The 21,526-nt window shown below is 35.8% G+C and overlaps 1 protein-coding gene across 8 annotated transcripts in view; it reads left to right on the top strand.

Moving 5' to 3' along the window:
* Window positions 1-21,526, top strand: part of PAN3 (poly(A) specific ribonuclease subunit PAN3) — a 103,251-nt gene that overhangs the window by 37,930 nt on the left and 43,795 nt on the right. For 7 of the 8 annotated variants that reach the window (XM_082043213.1, XM_082043216.1, XM_082043215.1 and 4 more), the window contains 7 exons: window positions 8,704-8,854; window positions 16,621-16,868; window positions 17,437-17,541; window positions 18,197-18,254; window positions 19,397-19,558; window positions 19,730-19,846; window positions 19,951-20,052. In XM_082043213.1, coding sequence (XP_081899339.1) covers window positions 8,704-8,854; window positions 16,621-16,868; window positions 17,437-17,541; window positions 18,197-18,254; window positions 19,397-19,558; window positions 19,730-19,846; window positions 19,951-20,052 — 943 coding nt within the window. The remainder of the gene's footprint in view (window positions 1-8,703; window positions 8,855-16,620; window positions 16,869-17,436; window positions 17,542-18,196; window positions 18,255-19,396; window positions 19,559-19,729; window positions 19,847-19,950; window positions 20,053-21,526) is intronic. The other variant, XM_082043212.1, reaches the window with a different exon arrangement.

The following is a 21,526-nucleotide window of genomic DNA, read 5'->3' as shown; positions in this document are numbered from 1 at the left end:
TATAATCTGTGGAGGAGATGCAAAAGTAATCATGAAATGTATTTTAAAAGCAAACGCACACAACCTTTTAAATATAATTTTCATATGAGGAGCATTTCTACTGGTAAAATTCATGTTCTTTGCTAAAATGGTTGATACTTAATGCAAATTAAAAATTCCATCAGTACAGAATTTGAAGATGTAAACACCATGATCAGAAAGTGTAAACTCTTAATTTTTATGTTGGGATAATGTCTATTTCTCTACTTGTGTGTTAAACTTCATTGTTACTTTATTTCTGAATTTTCTTCAGCTTTGTAAGAGGGGAGAGGTACTGCTGGATTTGAGCATATCTCATACAGAAGCAGCAGGTTATCCTTGGGATGATAATGAAGTCTGGGAGGAATCTGCCTGATGTACCTTAAGATGGGGTTTAGGTGGAAATTACTGTAGTGATTATAACTACAACACTGTTGTTATTACTGCTTTGTACTTGTGTGGTGCTTTTGATTCTTCAGTGATCATTACTTTAGTCTTTCTGTGAGGGTTATGTTCTTTTTGATGTCTGAGTGAAATGGGTAAATTGACACTAGGCATATAACTATTACAGAATTTTTGGCACCTTAAGAGTTTGTTTCAGTTCACTAAAGTTCTGCCATGTAAGAGCCAATATGAAGCTCACAGCAGAGCCTTTCCATATCAATACAGGTGTTGTATTACTTGATGTTTGGATGTATCCCCATTATTGAAAATGGGAGTCATGGGCAGCGTGGTGCTGGCAAACTGATCCTATATTGTGTAGGGGCATTTGGACTCAAGTCTGTCTGGGCCCTTTTGCTGCAGGGTGAGCAGCAAAGCCACTGTGGCAGTAAATATGAATCCTTCCTATAAATAAAGGAAGGATTTGTAGAAGGACCAGGCATGGTTGCAGAGGAGTGGTTGGAGCCAGTGAAGCTCTACTTTTCTCAAGGGAGAGAAGACTCACAAATTGGATTTAGTGCAAACCTTAATTAGTAGACAGTTGCTTTGAGAAGGGAGAAATATAAAACTGGTCTTCAAATTTGTGTATGGATGTCCTACCTACATGGTTTTCTCTGCTGTTCTGTATTGCAGAAAGGTTTGTTGTTCTACTCAGAGTAGAGCAGAAAAACTTAATGTTTCTGGGGGTTGGAGAGCTAGTAGTCTGAAACTTGGAGCCTCTGACCAGGAGCAAAATTGTCTTTTCAGGACCTTAGCAGTTCGAAGTTGTGTTGAAAGTGTGGTAATGAGAAGTTCAAGGTCCCCTCAAAGTTAGCAGCAAAAGCAGAGCATGTGACTTTTGAAGGGTGTAATCCCAAGTTCCTTTATTGTGCCAGAATCCCAGCTGTGTAATTGACTTAAACAGTGTACAGCGTAAGATTTTTCTATTATATGATGTAATTACATAGCTTCCCATGGACACACAAGACTTTAGAAAAGCATGGGTATGCGTATCTGGTAGAAATAAGAACAGAAGGATGTTCCAGCCATGTGAGACAGGAGAAGGGGAGGGATTGCAGAGAATGGAATGTATGGAGAAAGTGGTAAAAAAAGGCTGCAAAGGAGATTATGAGGATATATAAAGTTCTGCATAAATGAGAAACTGAACTTTATCTTGTTTTCATTCTAATAATTGTAAATCTTTGTATTCTAGTATGAATATTTTCTAAGAGCTAAAATGAAGCTCAAACTGCTAAAAATTGGAAGTTCTAATTATAAAAGCACAAAAAAAAAGCTGGAGAAGTTTGGTACATGAAGGTACTTAAAAACGGGTGGTTTCATGCTGGGATTTCAGTTTGACCTTGTTTTTCTACCTCAGTATGTAAATAATCTACAGATGTCAGTGCTTTTCAGTATTTTGAAACACAAGGTGTTCAGGGATTTTTGTGCGTGTGAATATAGGTTATACAAACTAGATTTTGGCTGGTGGTGAGTCCTAAGCAATAAGTAGAAAGGTTAAATTATGATGGAGGTACATCTGTTTGAGAGTATTTTTTTCATTTGTTTGAAGATGTGAGAGCAGAATTACATCTCAGTTGCTGAGGGTGTGCAGTGCTGAGCAGGTGTTGAAGCTCATGTGTCTGTCTGAATGTCCACTTTTCCAAATGTGTGGTTTAAGGTGTGGGAATACGCTATTTCATGGTGCAATGTTTAGAGATTTTTGTCCAAAAGGTGTCAAGGCAGTTTACAACATGCATTGTAAACCACTTTCTCATTCAGGGCTCTGAATTTATAAACCAGCTGTATTTACTTTGAATACTGTCTTATATGATTAAAAGTGGTGTCCAGAGAGTGAATTGCATACTGGATGTGCATTAAAAAACAACAACAACAACAAAAAAGCCAAAAACAAATGAAAAACCCCACCAAAACCACAAAACAAAAACAACAAACAAACCCCCCACCCCCTAAAAACGATACAGAAGAACAACAAGCCACCCAAACCCAACCAATCAAACTGCCACAACAACAACAACAACAAAACCCAAAACCAACCAACCATACAAAAAAAACCCCAAAACAACCAAACAAATAAAAGTTTGTTCTTCAGCAGTACGTACTAGCAGTACTGCCAGGAAATATCTGGAGGTGTTACGCCACTGCATTATACATATTATAATAGCAATTTGTACTTCTGCTTAAAATAGTGGGAATAAATGCAGTTTTTCTTATATAGATCAGTTCTTCAGCACCATGAATAACAGGGTTTGGTTGTTTCTTGAAAAAAAAAAATCATAGAAATGAATTTTTCAAATATTTTTTGTCTAGAACACGGACTTCTAAAACTTCATCGTTTTTACAGTAGTTTGAAGTATTTTGTTAAAGAAATGTGGAAATAGTCTGAGTCTTTAGAAGTTTACTTTTTTGTGAGATCTGCTTGCTCTAAAATGTAATAAAACTAATAATATTGAACTGAAGTTTTATTAGAGCTTATGGTATGGATAATGTGACAACTTGTCACAGTAATTGAGATAAGGAAGCAAGTTGCACAAATGCCATAATGGGAAGGAAAGAGACTTGCTTTGAAGCCCTTGGTGACCTCCAGTGTGTGCTGGGCTGCTCTGACATTCCAGAACGTGTCGCTCTCTGTCACAGTTAACCAGGAATCCTCCTGGCAACAGCAGGATTGCGGCCATGCTCTCTGTGTAAGGTGAAGCTCTGGATGGCGCATGTGTCCCTTATAAAACAATAACAAAGAAAACCCTCCCTGCCCAGAAAAACAAACAAACAAAAAAACAACCAAAAACCAACCACCAACAAAAAAATAACCACACGTGAAAACCAAACGCCACCTTTGTGTGGTTTTGGATTTCTAAGTGATATTCTGAAAACTATGCCAAAAATAGACTGGTAGAAGACTGCCCTGCTTATAGCATGGGTACAGTTTAGTGGTGATTTTCTGCAGCCATTAGAGGATTATGCAATTTGGGATGTCAGAACAGATCAACATGAATTCGAAGGTGAAAGAGAATGTAGAAAGAGGACAAAAAGGCTTGTATCCAGTTTTTAGCATGGTAAGTACATTAGCAGATTTTTCTGAAATAAATCAGCCTACTTTTTGCTGTAGGTAGCTGGCTTTGGGCTTTGGTAGAATGTGGGACCAGGACTGATCTAATGGAGGAGTGTTGAAGCTACCAAAGCAGAGCTGGTGGCTCTGCTGCAGCTGTGCAGCTCTGTGGTGTTAGATGCTAAACTGGGAATGAGAGAGAGAAGGGTGGTTTCCAGTATTCCTGTGGGATCCCTGCATGACCTTCCACAGGCTCCATGACTTGTGTACCTCCCTGTTACAGCGTACTTTGGGGGAAGTTTCATTTATGTGTGAATGCAGCAGTGCAGCCTTAAGAGTTTATCACTGAGGAGCGTAGATGAAAAAGGACATGTAGGGAAATGGATAGTTGTTGAAACAGGAATTTTCATCTTCTGGACCATGGAAAACTGTTTATGTGCAACTCCTCAACATACAGTGGTGCTGCATGTTACTGTGTGGTCTTCCCAGGGATGGTCTTCAACTGAGATCCTTGGCTTGCTCTTTACTTTCATTTGCACCTTCATTTAAGGAGCCTTGAATTGGTTTTTGGTGGTACTCACAAAATATTTGTTTCTTCTCCTCCACATTATATTTTAATTGTATTTCCTTTTATATCTTTAGAAGCATAAAAGCCACCAGATGGATGATTCTGTGCTGAGTAGTGACACAAATTAGCTGTTTTATAGTCCTTCCCCGCTTTTTTACTTCTCTTGTGGTTCCATCTTTACTAATTGCATCAGGACTAAATTCAGCCTTCATTTGAACTGTATTTGTATGTGCTTTATAGCATTTTGCATTCTCTGGTGTACAGAAGTACAGGAATTGTTTTTGTATGTGGAGCTGGATGGACTGAGTTTCATGGTCTGTTTCTGGAAGTTTCTTTGCAAAGCTGACTGAAAAAAATGCTCTTCTCTTTGAGAGAGCACAGACATAAGGAATCTGAAAATAGGGTATTTCAGTGAAATTTCTTCATGGAATCATTCTGGTAAGAATGTATGATGCAGATATTATTTCAGATATTGCCTAGGGAAGTTGTTTCCCTGCTTTAGTTTGACAGTATTTTAGTGAATATACTGGAAGAAGGGGGATGAAATTTAAACTGGTCAGTTTGAGGGGAAAAAGGAATGGTGATAATTTTAGCAAATGTGAGTTGGAAGTTACTTCAGATGGCTTGCTAGGAACATTTAACATAGCTGACACAGCTGTACTTGTGTCTGCTTAACGCTGTTTGTTAAACTTGTTAATTATAGTTTTGAAATATTTTGTATGTGCCTTTTTATAGGACATTTGCATTTGAAACTGAAACTACAGTCTTTAGTGGGTTGCATAGTGCAAACAGTGCTCATGGGCTTTGTGTTTCTTGTTCAGGCTTTAGAAAGTGCATTTGCTGCTTTTTTTTTTTTTTTTTAACATCACAGTATTGCACAATTCATTGGCATGTCCTCTTAGTATTTCTTGCCTCTCCATTCTTTTAATTACTCCCAAGGTTTAATGAAAGTCTTCAACACTCTACCTTGTTTCATCAATCCTGATTTACTCAGACTTAAAATTTTAAGCTTGGTGTAGCATGAATAAGTTACTTCACTCTGAGATGAGTAATTAATGACTAATTAAGTGACATTTGTTTGAAAGCTGTGCTTGTGGGAAATTTAAACATAATACAGCATGAAGATGTGTTTTACTAATAAAGTATAGATTATTTTCAATCCTATCAAAATTTAATATGTATTTTTTTTTTTACTCAGCTTCATTTTGGGAAGTTGGGTAAGATTCTAACTGAGAAACTGTGAAGATGCCCTGTAGGATTTTAAAGCATAGTCCCCTTTCAGATGGATTTTCAAGCTTGCCATTGATCTGAATGTGAAACTAACACTGGAATTTACATTTTGTATTTTGAGTTGCCAGAGTGAAAGCAGGATTTTTTCAAGACCAAGAATATAATCTTTTGAATCACTGGCCTTTAACCATGTGGCCTGCTAATTTTGGTGTATCTGGGTGCTCATTGGTGCAGAATAGGTTGTCTACAAAGTCTGAAAAATAATGAAAATACTAAATATTAAAGAACTAATAGTGATATTCCATTATCTCACTTAGGCTAGCATAGTCACTTATTCTAGTCTACATGCTATTAAAGTTGCATTTTTTTATTATTTTGTTGCAAGCGAAGCATATGCAGAAAGAATAGTTTTACTTAGATGAAAACTTGTATTCTTTCAGAAACATTTTAAAAGTGCAGCTTCACATAGATGTAATATGTTTAAATGTGGCCTGGGGCTTAAACATTGAATTTTCTGACAAAGTATTAACTAGTTTTGACCACAGATTATTTAATTTTGTTATACTACTTTGATTAGTTTATTCTGGCTAGTGACTGTGGAGCTCAGGTATTTTTCTGTATTTAGGAAACAGCTTGGATGTGGCAGGGTCTTCTAAAATTGGAAGAAAAAGTTAAATCACCTTTTTTAACAATGGGGAAGGTCTTGGAGTACAATTTTGCATTTGTAACATCATAGAAAAGTAAAACAGGCTTGTCATAGTAAAAGGTCTAGCTGTGCAAATCAAAGCTGTTTACTCATATAAAATGCTTTCATCAAAGTAATATAGAAACAACTTAAACTTAGTAGGCTTTAATTCTGATCCTGCGTTGTGAAACCAAAAATTGGAATAAAAATGGAATTTCTGTCAGGCTTGACCCACTGCTGTGTTTGTAATTCTACAGCATAAATTCAAACTGCTCTGGCAGATTGCTGGGTTTGGCTCTTTCACTTGGATAAATTAAAACACCAGTTAAATTGGAGCTCTCAGGCACCTTCATTCTGACATGATATATAAGCAACTTTTAGAGACCAAAACTGGGCCATGCAAACTTGCAGGATACATTTGGAAATAAAAAGTAGCCTTTTTATGTAGGCATTTAATTGAATGGGTTGGTAAAAGTGTTAAGAGTTTAACCAGAAGATGGATGGGGTTGCGGGGAACTCAGAGCTGCTCTAGGAAAGGCTGAGGTTATCTTCCAGAATGTGGCTTTCTCTCCATCTGCATGCTTCAGATTTTTTGCTGTGTCCTGCCCTGGATGCGTAGTTGGCACAGTACTTAGGTGTGGTAGGTCTGTGGATGTATCATTGCAAGTTTTAGCAGTGGAAAAACATGGATCTTTTGTAGTTCTTTGGAATTATGTGCTTTTAGCAAGAAGCTACAAATTCTGTCCCTTGCTTTCCTGGTTGTTTTGGTTGATGATGACTTTTCAACTGTATCACTATTTGTATGAATTCTACTCAGCTCTTTATCACCTCTGTCATTTTCTCCAGTTTCAGTGTGGATTTGGCTGAATTGTTGCATGCCAGATTCTATCTAGAGGAACACCATTCTCTTAGTTATTCCTGTGCCTAAAATTCAGATAAGTGCAGAGTATTACTCTTTGAGTTTAAATGTATCAGGTGTTTGGTTTCAGTCTGTATAATGCAACTTACCATTTGTTTTGCTACATTGATGTATACCTTTAAATGTGCTTGAAGAGTTTTAAGATTCTCATGGACCCTTTACCCATGTAAATCTAAGTGTTTTCTTCACCAGTCTACATATTTGGTTATAGATGTTCTTTGACTATTCAGACACATGCACATACAGCATGACTAACATGTAACATCATAAGGTGGTTAGTGGTTAAAGTTTACTGTGTGCTTAAAGGGGGAATATTCTTGCTTTTAGATCTGAGCACCCCCTTTAACTGTACAGCTTTTAGAATCCTCTCACTTTTCCAGTGTTTTGAAATACTATTACTATGATATTTGACTGAAGTATTCAAATAAAAATTTAAAAAACAAATTAACACAAAGAATACTTTTCAAATACTTTTCTTCACTGTCTAATTTAGTGTTTTGTAATCACACTTCTTTCTAATTTGGCACTAACTTAACTTCTCTGCCACTTCATTCATATTGTTAAAAATCAATATTGGTAATTTAACTAACAGTTGATATATTTGGTCATTTTACAGCTCTCTAAAACCAAAGTGTCCAGTGTAACTTTCTTAAAAAAACCTGCCGTTATGGATTATTTTAATAGTATCCTTTGTCTATTGGGGGTTGTTTGTATCTTCTCATTTCACCTCTTTTGTTTAGACACTTTTGAGAGGTACTCTGAAGATTAAGTAATCTTCAGGCTTTTCAGTGTGTTCATGTAATAATCAGTTTTATTTCTTGGCTTACTTTCTTTTTTTCTTCCACTAATGTCTTTTGTAATTGGCTGTGCAATAAGCTTTTTGCCTTTTGAGGTCATATTAGGATTTTCTTCTTCTAACCCTCCCTACCCTAAAAACTCACACTCAAACACCCCCCCAACCTACAAAACCCTGTGCACAGATTTTAATAGAAATTAAAAGTTGCTTGTGTGATAATGTTTTATGTGCTAATAAATACTGAATGCTTGATGGTTACCCTGCTGCTATTTGATTCTGTGACACCAAATTAAACTTTATTATTAAAGGTTACACAAATGGAATAGGTGATTCAAGCAGGAGTTAACTTCGAAATAGAAATAGAAGTAGGAATGACTTCTTTAGTAGGAATAATTTTTACTGTTTTAATTTGAAACTGCTACTTAGTTTGAGATGAGATCTCAAGTCATGTAGGAACAGTCTATGTAGCAGTGGTGAGGCCTTCTCAGTGTCAAGTCTGTTCTCCAACTGTATAATGTAATACTTCTGGAAAGTCTTTTGCAAAATGTTTGTATGAACTTATTCATCAGCTGAAAGCTTTCTAATGCTACTGCAGACATAAACTAGAAACATGTTTAAAGTTGTTTGTGCAGACCAGCTTCCGGTATCTGCTGTTCTTGTCAGCAAGCTGCATGTAACTTAAATATATCCCCTGCACTTAAATACATCCCCTGCACCAAGTATCACAGTATCACAGTATGTTTGGGATTGGAAGGGACCTCAAAAGATCATCTAGTCCAATCCCCCTGCTGGAGCAGGAACGCCTAGGTGAGGTCGCACAGGAACATGTCCAGGTGGGATTTGAATGTCTCCAGAGAAGGAGACTCCACAACCCCCCTGGGCAGCCTGTTCCAGTGCTCTGGCACCCTCACTGAGAAGAAGTTTCTTCTCAGATTTAAGTGGAAGTAGGCACTGTCCATCTCTTCACATTTAAAATAAACATTTGTTTGTTTTTAAACAGACACCAAATCCTTCTGCAAGTGAGTTTATTCCTAAAGGAGGATCAACCTCTAGGCTGAGTAATGTATCCCAGTCCAGTATGTCTGCCTTCTCTCAAGCCTTGTTCTCCCACCCCTCCATGGGAAGTCCTGCCACTGCTGGGCTAGCACCAGGTAAGTTGAGAGTAACAATTTGCAGTACAGTTGCTGCTTTTAAGTTAATGTCAAACGTAACCCTGCATAGATAGTGATCAGATTTATCTGGTATAAAAGTAGCTACCTCTTGCTTTAAAATTGAGATAGTCTTTAAGCATATGAAAGTAGAGGAACTTGGGATTTATCTTCCAGTAGTATGGAAATCACACTGCAAGCTGTGAAATCTGTTCAATCACAGCAGCACTGAGATTAACTCCGCCTCACTTTTACTCTGCCCCTTTTGGGGAAAAGGAGTCCTGAGTTACCACATACTGCTCTCTATGCAGCCCTTGCCAGAGGTGGTACCTAAAGATGATGATTTGAACTACCCCTAGTCTAGAAGTGCACTGCAGTCTACAATGAATGTGTACTGTGTCACACTTCGATCTGCTGTTCTGTTTCTACAGTATGTCATCTAGAAGTAATTATTTTCAATGTTAATGAGTATGAGAACTTAAAAATCTTGACAGAAAAGAAAAAGTACAAGATAAGCTTATTCTAAAATAACTTGCCTTGCAAAGTAGTGTTAATTATTATTATATCTGTCATATGTAATCTCACATTTAAAACCAATTTATTATTACTTCCCAAGTTTAAAACCCTTACTGAAATGTGTTCCATGCAGTCATACAATTTTGAGTGACGAGACTTTTTTTTTTTACGCTTAAAGTTCAAGCTCTTCATGTATCTTTTGGACTTCTGATCTTAAAAAGTTAGTTTAATTCTAGTATTTTTTTAATAAAATAAAATAGATAAGATATAACCATCAGCAGATCTGGATATTACACATCACAGATCCTTTAGCAAATTTATGTACGTACTTAAACCTTCATCAATCTCTTGTGATGGACAGGAAGCATTAGGCAGCTGCCAAAAGGCAGAGAGGCAAATATTGTGAATGTGTAGGTTTTTTTAATCCAGTATTGACAATTACCATCTATTAAATGGAACTTCAGGTTTTCTTGATGCCAGGGGATAAATCTCAGTGTCAATTTGAAGGAAGCCAGCACTTAGTTCGCATGCTATTACTGTCAGAACAAGCTGGGAAAAGTGAGCAATGGTTCTGCTGACCAAATGAACGTGTTACAGTACTGTGTGATTCATCCTTTATTGTGCTGTACAGTCTTATTGGAAAACTGTTTTGTTTATATGCCTCTCAGCCTTGTCACCTGGATTGAAAAGTGTGTAAAGGATTAAATAGAATACAGTAAAATGATCTACTTTTGGAAAGTGTCCAGTGGGGTCTCAGAGGGATCCTTCACAGTCCAATTTCTTTACTATCTGTAAGTAATATTTGAAAGGATAAGTAACACTGTTGATGAAAGAAGTTCGTGCAACAATTTGAGCTCCTTGAAATATAGATTCCAATGCTGAAAACTATCTAGGTTCAGATACTATTGTTTATGGATGAGAGGGATGGGGGAGTATTCACAAGAGCTAACTTCAGGCAAAGTTGGCTTGTTTTTCTGCTCTTCCTGTATAATTAAAAAGAGAATATAGTTCAGAGTAGGGATCTGGGTTGTGTGCTCTGAATTTCTCTAGAAGCTGCTTTCTCTACACTGAGTTCAGAATTCTCTGAGCCTGAATGTCCTGTGTAAATAATACTCATAGACATCTCTCTATTGAAATGGTTTACCTGTCAGTAATATACATTTACAAACACTTCTGTTACTCAAGGTGAGTTAGAAGATGCTCTCTCTAAAATATTAGGCTTTTAAATAAGAAAGCAGTATTTAAGTGTGGGTAAATGTCACCTTTTAGGTTATACTGGATAACAGAATAATAATAATAATAAAATTAAATATGTTCTGAAATTGTCATTAAAATTATTGTTGAATCTGCTAGCTTTCAATAAGTGGAAACAAAGTCAAGTGAAACCCATGTAAAGAGTTTATAAGAATTTTCCTTTAAATAAAGATAAGTCTCCTTCCACTTAAATGGTGTATATTCTCCAGTAGAATAGCTTTGAGCAAACATGTATAAAATTTAAGCATTTGCATGCGATTAAGATTGTTTATAGTAGCTTACAGGGTACTGGAAAAAAATGGATGTTTCATAAGAAATAAGGAAATGTAGTAGGAATCATTTGTTAAAAGTACCACAGTTTAATTCACCCATAACAAAGTAGGTAAATGATGAGAACAAACCTTTGATTTCCCTCGTGACGATGGAAAAAATTAAATTATGTCATGTCTCTAATTTCTGAGATTTCCCTAAAGGTATGTTTAAATCAAAACTACTTCTGACATCTAGTATTTCATAGGTAACTGTTCACAAAATCAATTCTCCCTGGCAAATATATTTTCTGCCTGTGTTATCAACAGTACTGCAGAAATACTGGAAAAAATGACAACTGAAACATAACGTGTTTTAATAGATAATTACTTGTTTCCACACCTGACATATCCATTAGGGTGTAGTATGGAAGAAGGTTGCTCCTACTTTTATGTGTATTTACTTGGATAAATGCTTTCTAGCACAATATCAACAGAGAGTCAGTCTTCATCTTGGTAGCCTTTAACAGAGTATGAAAACATACTGAGAGAAAATGTGACTTACACAAATATGTGGAGAAAATAATTCTATTGAAGAGCTTTGAACAGATGTCCTTCACCCTCTACAAACTTCCTTGCCTTAAGATCCCCTGAGCAATACCCTATTTTTGTTCCTTCCATTCCCATGCTAGCCAACACAACCTATTTATCATCTGTATGCAAAATTTAGTGAGTTGTTGACAATCTTTAAATAGTACTTTTGCTAACAAGCTGTATAGCCTGTATAGCGGTTTGAGAGTAATAGCACCATTAAAATATGCAGCAAAGCATATGAAAGAAATTCATGAATGGCATCATAGTGATAAGACATCATTGCTGTATTAAACTTGAGAGACAGCAGATGCAGAGCCCTCAGCAGAGCAAATCTTTTTTTGGCTTGGGTTTGCTTAAGGTTATAGCTAAAGAGTGATGCCTTTGTCAGTGATGGAAATGACAGCAAATTGCTGTTGCTTCTGTCTTTAGTCCAAGACAGGCTCTGAGCTTGTACGGAATGTAAGAAATCCCACTTTTGCTGCCTGTCTGAACCTGCAGGCTTAGGAGCATGAAGGTGAGGTGCTGGTGTCCAGTGGACACATCTCAACTCATGATGAGCAGCAAGAGTGTAGTTCTTAGAGCTCCTGCCTCAGCTGGTGGTCGAGCACTTTCATCTGAGGCAGTTTGAGCAGCCTAAGGCTCTGAGAGCCTATTCTGACCTCCTGTGTCACATATGGTGCAGCATTATGTGGAGGAAGCTCCACAGTCATGCCAGAATAACACAAGAGAGGAAGAAGGAAAAGAGACTATAAGATTATTTTTATTCCCCAAAAAAAGTGAGGAGAAAGAACTTATGACTGTAAAGTTCTTTAGGGAATAAAGCATATTTAATTAACTTGGAAATATATAGGTATAATGCTAATGACCTGATAGAGAGCTTACAATGATAAGAAATATACAGTGATTTTAAGGATGCTGCTTGAAATAAGCTATTGAAGTAGTCTGGTTTTATTATTTACTTTTAGTTATTCCTCAAAATGTACCTCGTAGCCTGGAGTATCTCTGAAGTACAAAACATTCTAGTAATAGTATATGCTTGATTTTTTTACCTCTGTGTTACAAGCTGTAGAGGCACAGCTATATGGTTTTAGATGGGTAAACTTGTAGGCAAAGGTAAGAAAGTATGTATAGAACATTTATTGGATTCTTCCGTTTTCAAAAAAGTATTTATGTTGCAGGCCAGCTGATTTTTACACACAGAGCTTAATGAAATCCTGCTTCCTTAACTTCCATTTAATCAAAAAAATATAGACATATGAGTCCTTAATGGGAGTTCATGCTTGGTGTCCTTTCTTGGATCCTGTTTACCTGTATGAATTCTTAGATTCAAAATACAACCTAGCTTTTAATTCAAAGACATTGCACGCTACAAAGCTTTATTAGGAGTGTTAATCTCATGAAATATCTTTGAGCACTATCTCAAATGCCTTTCAAATATAACAACCAAGAGGGCTATGTAAAAATCATGTCTCTGCCTACAATGAGAATAGCAACAGGAACTCCAAGTATGTGTAGGTAGCCTGTACAGTTGTTCTGAATATTGTGAAAAGACTCACAACCATTTCTGTGTTGGTATGATACAACGACAGCCACATACCATGAAATAATTGTGAAGTGAAAGAGGCCCTTTCTCCTTGCAGTTTACCTTTCAAGGTAGCATTTGACTCTTCCTGAAGGGTATTGAGATCCACCAAGACAAGGAATTGGAGAGCTACCTTTTCTAGTAGATAGGTCTCAAGGAGGACAGTTTGAAGCAGCCTTTTTGGTGTTTATCTTAGTACTTCTACGGGCATTTGAATTTTAATATAGGGGAACGCTGAACTCTCAAAGGGAAAGCTTTTTTTTTTTTTTGCCACACACACATTGTTACCGTTATATCTTCAGTACCATCTTTTTGCTTCAGTATGAGTCAGTAGGAATATGTATTCAACTTTTAATACAGCTATTTTCCTTTATTTTCATTTAATTATCTTTGTGATTAAGTATTAATATTAGTAAGGTTTTAACTGATTGAAATACTAATGAAATTTTTGAGATCTGCTTGGGTTTGGGCACCCAATTACTTGCTTCTGTAAGTACTTAGCTGTGCATCAGTTTCAGTGTTCTAGAGGAGGTTTTTTGTGATATTGGACTCATAATTAATATTTATTTAGATTCTACAGAGGGTGTCTCAGAATAATCTATCACCTTGAATATTTGCCAACTCAGCCTGTTGCTATCCATTGCAGCACTAGCAGCAAATTTCTTCTAGTATATTGTTCTAGTACTTTAAAACCAAACTGTAGTTAGGCTTCTCTCATATCTTGAACTCACCATGTGTATTGGCAAATGAGAAGCCCGTATGTTCTTCCCACCAGATGATTTTCATTGAACTGTCAAGGTCCTTCCAAAATCAGACATAACTGAGGCTGGAAGGTCGTTTGAAAGGATTTGTATAACTCTGGATGCCTTCCTTTGCTTTCAATCTTGAGTTAATACACAAGCAAGGATATTAAGGATTTGTATTTGTAACCATTCTCTGGCAGGAATAAATTTTTAAGAAAGTAAATCTTGCAGTGGAAATTGTTTGAAATTCTATCAGTAAGAACTGCTAGTAATTATTTTTCTTCTGAGAAACTTTCAGTAGAAGGTCGCAATATAATTTCGGCAAGGTTGCAAGTCATCACGTTCATTCTAAGATAAGATTTACAGTATACTGTGTCTTGTATGTACCATTTTTGTTTCAAAGTAGAGAAGTCTTCGGTTAATTTTTCCTGAGTATATATGAAGGCTGCTGGGTCTTTTTCCTGGTTCCTACAGTTGAATGCTTTATTGAAATAAAAGTTTCTTGAAGCCAGTTACTTCTATCTTGGTAGACGTTACATGCTAGCAAGGACTTCAGTTAATACTGTGTTTTATGGGAATAGAGCAAAAAAGACATGTCAATGACTTCCCCTGGATGAAGAGAATCCCTTGAACATCGTAGGCACAAATTGTAGACCTGCTTCAGTTTTATGGCCATTTTAGTTAGCCTTTGGATTCTAATAGTAACATATTGTTTCCTTTGAAATTGCTCTTTTCCCACAATGGATTAAGAATGCATTAATGTTTTAGGCTTTTGTTAAAAATGTACCCATCTGTGCAGCAGCTATTGAAATATTTAAGTATTCGTGACTCAAGGCAACTTTTACCTTAATGGAAACTTAATTTCTTTTGTAGCATAAACCAGTGCTATCGCAATGTGTAATGTTTTACATTCATACAGCTGAGTTGTAAAGAGATTTTTAGGAGGCTACTTATGTTACCATTCAGAACTACTTTAAAAATCAAACATTCAGAAGTGCCTATTATAATTCACATTTTATTAAGTTAATATACTAATCAGCAAGCAATTCCACAGTATTACTTATCTATAAATTGTGTGTATGCACATGTACATGTATTAATATAATGAAAAGCTATGCCCAAAAAAAGTCTAGACATTATACTTTTATAATTTTCATATTCTTATATTATAAAAAGAATAAATGACTGAAGAGACCCTACTAAAGATTTTCCTTAGGGTTTACATGGAAATATCTTGTTTATTTTGTTGGAACTATTCAACTTCCAAGAATAAAAGAAATAATTGTGCTGAATTAAAACGTGTAGTTTTTGAGATGTCAAAAAAATAAATTATTTGAGCTAAATGAAAGGTTACAAATATTCTGTTAATTATATTAGGATAATATAGTTTCAAAATAATTTTCCCTGACTACTGATTAAACCATTAAACTAAAATTATTTGGTTTTGTGATTTGTTTGGATGTAAATATGATACTGTAGACACAAATGTAAAGTCACTCCTACATGATACTGATGATGCATATTGAGAACTCTGTGTACAATAACTCTTTATTGAAATAACTAAATAACTTTTTGGTAACTAAAATTTGTGTATGAAAAAAAGTTGATTTTTACTCTAGTTAGTAGACCTTATAAATGGAAGTAATTTAAGCAAATGAATACCAGCTGAGTTTTTAACTAGACAAGAATTCTCAGATGTCCGTAGAGCATTAAATATGAAAGTTGTGTATCTTACATCCATTCAAAAAAATAATATAGCATGGCTAATATAATTCTGACTCTTAAAAAAGAGAAAGTACATCCCAAGCATCAATAAGCTTCATGAATTCTCTCCTTTGTATTAATCTGAGTACTTGGATACCTAGGATCTTCTACGCATAATACTAGGAGTTTTCTGAAGGGTTATCTCTTCCTATCCCTGTGAGGTTTCTTTGACATCTACTTTTATAAGTAAGCATATCTGAAATTTCTGAGTACAATGACTCTTGAAGTAACTAAACTAGTTTTTGGTAACTAGAAAGTGTGTGTGCAAAAAAATTTGTCCCTGTTTTTCCACACTGATGTACTTTGTTTAGAAGCTGAGCTTCTCAAGTTTCAATTGAGTTGCCTGTCTAATTTGAGGGTGAACACCGGTCACTAAAATAATTCCAAATCTCAGCATGAATGCCAAAGAGCCTTCATATTCTTAGAAGTTACCTATGTTGCATATGAAATAGATGTTTTGGAGGATGATTTTTGAATATAATAATTATAGGAAAACATATAATTTCTCCTGAAATTATTAAAAGTAGCATATTGTGTATTGATTATCTGTGTACTACAGTTACTGGAGATCCAACTCTAATATTCATAGCTGTGGAGTTGGTTCTAGTAAAAGGTACACATGTAATTAGGTGTTGTGATTTACAGCTTGGCGAGCTCCACTGACCGCTCATGTAACTGTTATAGGAACATTCAGTTATCATACAGGCCTTAATATTTTATCTTTTTGCAGTTTAATCAACTCTCTTCTAGACACAGCATTAATTCGATTCATCTCCCAGTTTCTACTACTTCTATGTCTTTCATTCCAGTTCTTTATGTGTAGATCATAAGTTTCCAAGCCCTTTCCTCTGAATTAAGCAAAGATTTTTGGGAAAATTTATCTGTTCAGTCTTGCTCTTAATATTTTACCTTTTAGCTCTTCACACAGATGTAGCAATCCTTAAGCATCTCACCTGCGTAGAATATTTTTGGTAGTGAAGGCTGTTTTTTGTGGTTTGTTTTTTTTCAAATTGCCAATTTTTTTTCATGACAAATTTGATCAAGAATATCTTCTTGTGTTTCTTTAAGGAATGTCACTATCAGCAGGATCTTCTCCTCTCCATTCCCCCAAAATAACTCCTCATACATCTCCTGCTCCTCGAAGAAGAAGTCATACTCCTAACCCAGCAAACTATATGGTGCCTACTAGTGCCTCTGCTTCTGTCGCTAATGCTGTCTCTCAGCCTCCATCTACTGGCCAGGTGATCCAGAAGGAAACAGTGGGTGGAACCACATACTTCTACACTGATACAACTCCAGCACCTGTCACAGGAATGGTATGTTTGATTTCAATACAGAACTGTATGGAGTTTCTAAATGCTGAATTGGTTGATATGATTGTTCTTAATGCCCTGAAACTCTTATTCTGTATGAAGATTTGGCTTTTTAATTGTTTCACTTTTTCTCCAAAATCACTGAAATTTAAGGACCAGAGAATTTTTAAATATATTTTTCATTTAGCTCTGTGTAGAGTTTTGGGTTTTTTTTCTACAACAATAGAAAAAAAAAGGCTTTTTTTGTGTATCTCATTGCATACATACATAATGAGAAAACACGAAAAATTGGGATTTTTGTTTTGATAGGTTAAATAACTTTTATTTACAGTGGAGGGGAAAAGGCAATTACAGAAATGTTAAAATAACTATGTACATACATACACTCTTGAAATCATTGGTAGTGAATATCACATAAGGAAATTGTAATGTATTTGACAGTATATTTGTAACATGTACTATGCATGAAGACTTTGTAGTTCATTAGTTCAACCTAAAAGGGGTGACAAAAATATTAATTTTCCCTATCCTTAAGTATTTTAAACTGTTTCTTAAAATGTTTTACTTTCAGGTATTTCCAAACTACCACATTTACCATCCAGCTGCACCTCATGTTGCTTACATGCAGCCAAAAGCAAATGCACCTTCCTTTTTCATGGCAGATGAGCTTAGACAGGTAAGATGATAGGGAATTTAAAATAAAATTTAATATCTTGGCAAAAAAAGCCCTAGAAAATCACTGATAGTAGAAGAGAAATAGCAAGCCAAAATCTGTGTAGTCAGTTTTCCCTGTGGAGAATTTAAAAAAAAAAATATAGTCCTGTAATGTGTGGAGTACAACAGGGGCTGGAGGTGGATTACAACATATGACTGAAATCTAATCTGTGTTCCATTATTTACTATTCAGCTATACGTTCTTATTTTGTGTATTGTTTTGGTGTGCACGAGTTCATCTATGTAGCGTTCCTTTGAGCTGTAGTCTTATCCAGTTTTAAAGTCTCTCGCTGAAATGAAAGTATATGCCAGTGTTAGTTAATGAGCCCTTCTCTGAGGGCTGGCTGTGACTTGTTTCAGCTTTGCTGTAGTAGGTGACTCTGTCAAGGTTAGCTCTAGCTAATGTGTCCTCTGCAGCTCCTTTATTCAGGCATTTATATGCTTTGTTATTAACATTTTCAAGATAGCTGTCTTCTCCCCACCCCTGTCCTAGACATTTGCATCAACTCACTGTTTTACTACAAGTAGCTGGTACTTCAAAGACAGTGTACTGTTACTTATTGAAGGTCATAAGCTGAATTATAATGATCAAAAACTGGACTTAATTTGTTCTGTAGGAACTGATCAACAGACACTTAATAACCATGGCCCAGATTGATCAGACTGATATTCCTGGTAAGTGCGTGTTTCTTATAAACTAAACTGTGATCATATTGTTCTGCAACCATACATATTCAAGAATATTAACATCATCTTGCAAAAAACACCACCTGTTTGTAATTTTTTGTGAAATTTTTCATGTTTTTAAATTTTCACGAATCATCAGTCTAAGCTGTGGATAACAGCAATCGAAGTATTTTCAGGAACATGACATTTGTTTCTTCTGTGGGTTTTTTTTTTTTCTGTCTTTTTTCTGTTTTGAAACTCCCGAATAGTTAGGAATACTTAAAATTGCTGAGAAAGGAAAAATCATTGAGGCAACAAAGAATTGTGGAAAACAGTATTGTATTACTTTGTACATATTAGGTATTCCTTTAAAGGATGCATATGTTCTTGAAGGCTGTATATAAACAAACTAGTTTGTTTTAAAGTGAATTTGCTGGTATATCAGAGAAAGTGTTGTACTAGTTGTCAGGTAGGAGAAGCATGTTCTATTCATTGTAATTTGGGTTTTGGAGAATTTGCAGTTTGTATGCAGATTGTTTTAAACATTGCTTTTTTTGCTTGCAGTATCCTTACTTCTCAAATGTGTGTTTAATGTTATAATTATACAGTAAAAAATGTGGTTTAGTTTACTAATCCAAATGCTGTACAAGTGTATCTCTTCTTGCAAGTGTAATCTTTTGATCTGATTTGTAAGCTTTCAGCACCACTCTATCTGTTTTCAAAACCATTGTGTTACAACACATAAGATTCAAATTTGCCTCTTTGTGATGAAAACAGGGTTCTTACGATCTTTATGGAACTCAGTCCTTCTTTATGAATCTGTGCAGGAAAAAAACCAACAAAGAAAGGTAATTCAGAAAGGTGACTTTTTAAGGCAAATGAGAAAATGGCAGATGGAACTGTTCTTCTATTCTGTGTTTGTTTTGTTTTTAACTAGATGTAGCTGTTTTTCTGAAGACAGAAATCTCTTGCAAGGAACCTATATGTTGGTATTAAAGCAAAAATAGCATATTTTAACCTTACATGCACCTAAAAGGTGGTGCAAAGAACTTACATATTAATGGTAGTCATTTTAATCTACTCTGCTACTGTAGTAACTTCCTCAAAGTCAACTGACACCTAATGTGTTTCTGTGTATAAACCGATTTTAGCAGTTCCTGCGGAAGTGGACAGCTACCACAGTCTCTTTCCCTTAGAACCACTGCCACCACCCAATCGGATACAGAAAACAAGCAACTTTGGGTACATTACATCATGCTATAAAGCTGTAAATAGTAAAGATGACCTGCCATATTGCCTTCGGAGGATACATGGTGAGAAAAATTGAGTCGTCTCATTAGGATTAGCATTCCTATGTATGCTAGTCATATTTTAACATCTGGTTGCATTTCAGTAGTTTTAGAAGAAATGTTAAAATAAAAAAACTTTCCCTGAAAACATTACATTTTAAACCATTGTTTTTGTTTGTGTTTTTTTTCCCCTAGGTTTTCGTCTTGTTAACACAAAGTGCATGGTATTGGTTGACATGTGGAAAAAAATTCAGCACTCAAATATAGTAACCTTGCGTGAAGTATTTACCACTAAAGCATTTGGAGAACATTGTAAGTTGGGGTTTTTTGCTTGCTTTCTTTTTTTCCATCTGATGTGTTGACTTTTTTTCTAAATATGCTTGAGTTAGTAATTGTCACATGTTTCTGTTTTTAAGCTCTTGTGTTTGCATATGACTTTCATGCTGGAGGAGAGACTATGATGAGCAGACACTTCAATGACCCTAGTGCTGATGCCTATTTCACAAAACGAAAATGGGGTAAGGAAAACACATACAATACTTCTGTAAGCTATTTCCAATACTTAAGCAGTAAGTAGCTGGTCAGAAATAGTTGTTTAACTTAATTTTTTAGCTAATCAGTTCTGTCATATTGCGTGAGGATTTGGACTAGAGAATTTTCTTCACTTTCTACTTGTAAAATTTCTGCATGTAGTTATTTTTGAAAGAAAAGTGTAACTGGAGTTAAAAGTTAAGGTGAAAGTCTAACAATAAGCAATTTACTTTTCTGGTCATATTTGACTTATAACTACTTTGCAAAACTCATGTTTTGTAAGGGGTATTACAGTTCTTTGACAGGGAAATAAGTTTGAACAGGACTGAAAGCCAAGAACTCTGAGGTTACAGGTCTGTCACTGGGTGATACTTGACACTGGAGATGTGTTCAAAAGTCATAGAAGGCACGTGCTATGTCAATTTACAAATGTTTTTTCCATATAAAGCATTATGAAGACCAATTAGAGTTTTATTTAATGCTTTGAAATGTGAAGTACTAGTTAAAACAAGAAATGGATTGAAAAATCCTTGTAACATATTCTTTTCAGACACAAACTTCACATCATAGGTTTGATTTTTTTCAGGTTTATACTATGATGTCAAAGGAGTCATTAAAGTTACATCCATTATACATTTGTAAATACAATCTGTCTGTGGCTCAGCAAGTTGCCCAGCAGACTAAAGGCTAAAGCTTCTTCCACACCAAACCACTGTGCTGCCAATCATAGTGTCTGTTAGGACCAGTTTGTGACCCATGCAGTCCCACAAACTGCATCCAGGTGTAGTGTGGAACACAATAGGCCAAAGCTATGAGTAGAGCTGAGAAACAGGTGTGCTCATTGCTGAATGGAATCACAGGACTTTGGGTAGGAAGGTACCCTTGGAGCTCTTGGCTCAGTTTCCTGCTCGATGCAGGACCAACCCAGAAATTAGATCCAGCAGCAGTGACAACCAGAAGACTGTGACCTGGCCTTGTTTATTTAATAGGTGTTCCCTAAGTGTCTTTAGGCTGCAAGTGTATGAAGAAAATTAGAAACTAATGTTTCTTCTTTCTTGTGCCTTTTGAAACGGAGCCTTTTGCTGTGAATTCCATCTGTTTCAAAAGTTGACGTAGAAAACTTTACTTGGCTATCTGATAGATCAGAGTATAATGGATTGGTGATGAGTGAATACATTCCAAGGGTTTGTAGATCCCTTATATACTGAATAATTCCCACTGGCTTTGCTCTGAGCTGACCGGTATAAGTGAGCTTGGAACTTGATTTCCACCATTGGTTTTGGTAGTATCTCAGACAGAGAAACCTAATTTGACTTCTCGTATCCCATGGCAAGTCAAAGAATGCAATTACAAATTCATTGAGCCTGATGTGAAACTGATTTGGTAGGACATGTCTGGAACACCTACTACCAGGTTAATGATTGTTACATGCAGAACTTGACTTCCCAGTGTCTCCCACCC

The sequence above is a fragment of the Streptopelia decaocto genome (genome assembly GCF_964273445.1).
Source record: "Streptopelia decaocto genome assembly, chromosome: 1".
Lineage (NCBI taxonomy): Eukaryota > Metazoa > Chordata > Aves > Columbiformes > Columbidae > Streptopelia > Streptopelia decaocto.
This window is presented reverse-complemented; position numbering and strand designations above follow the sequence as displayed.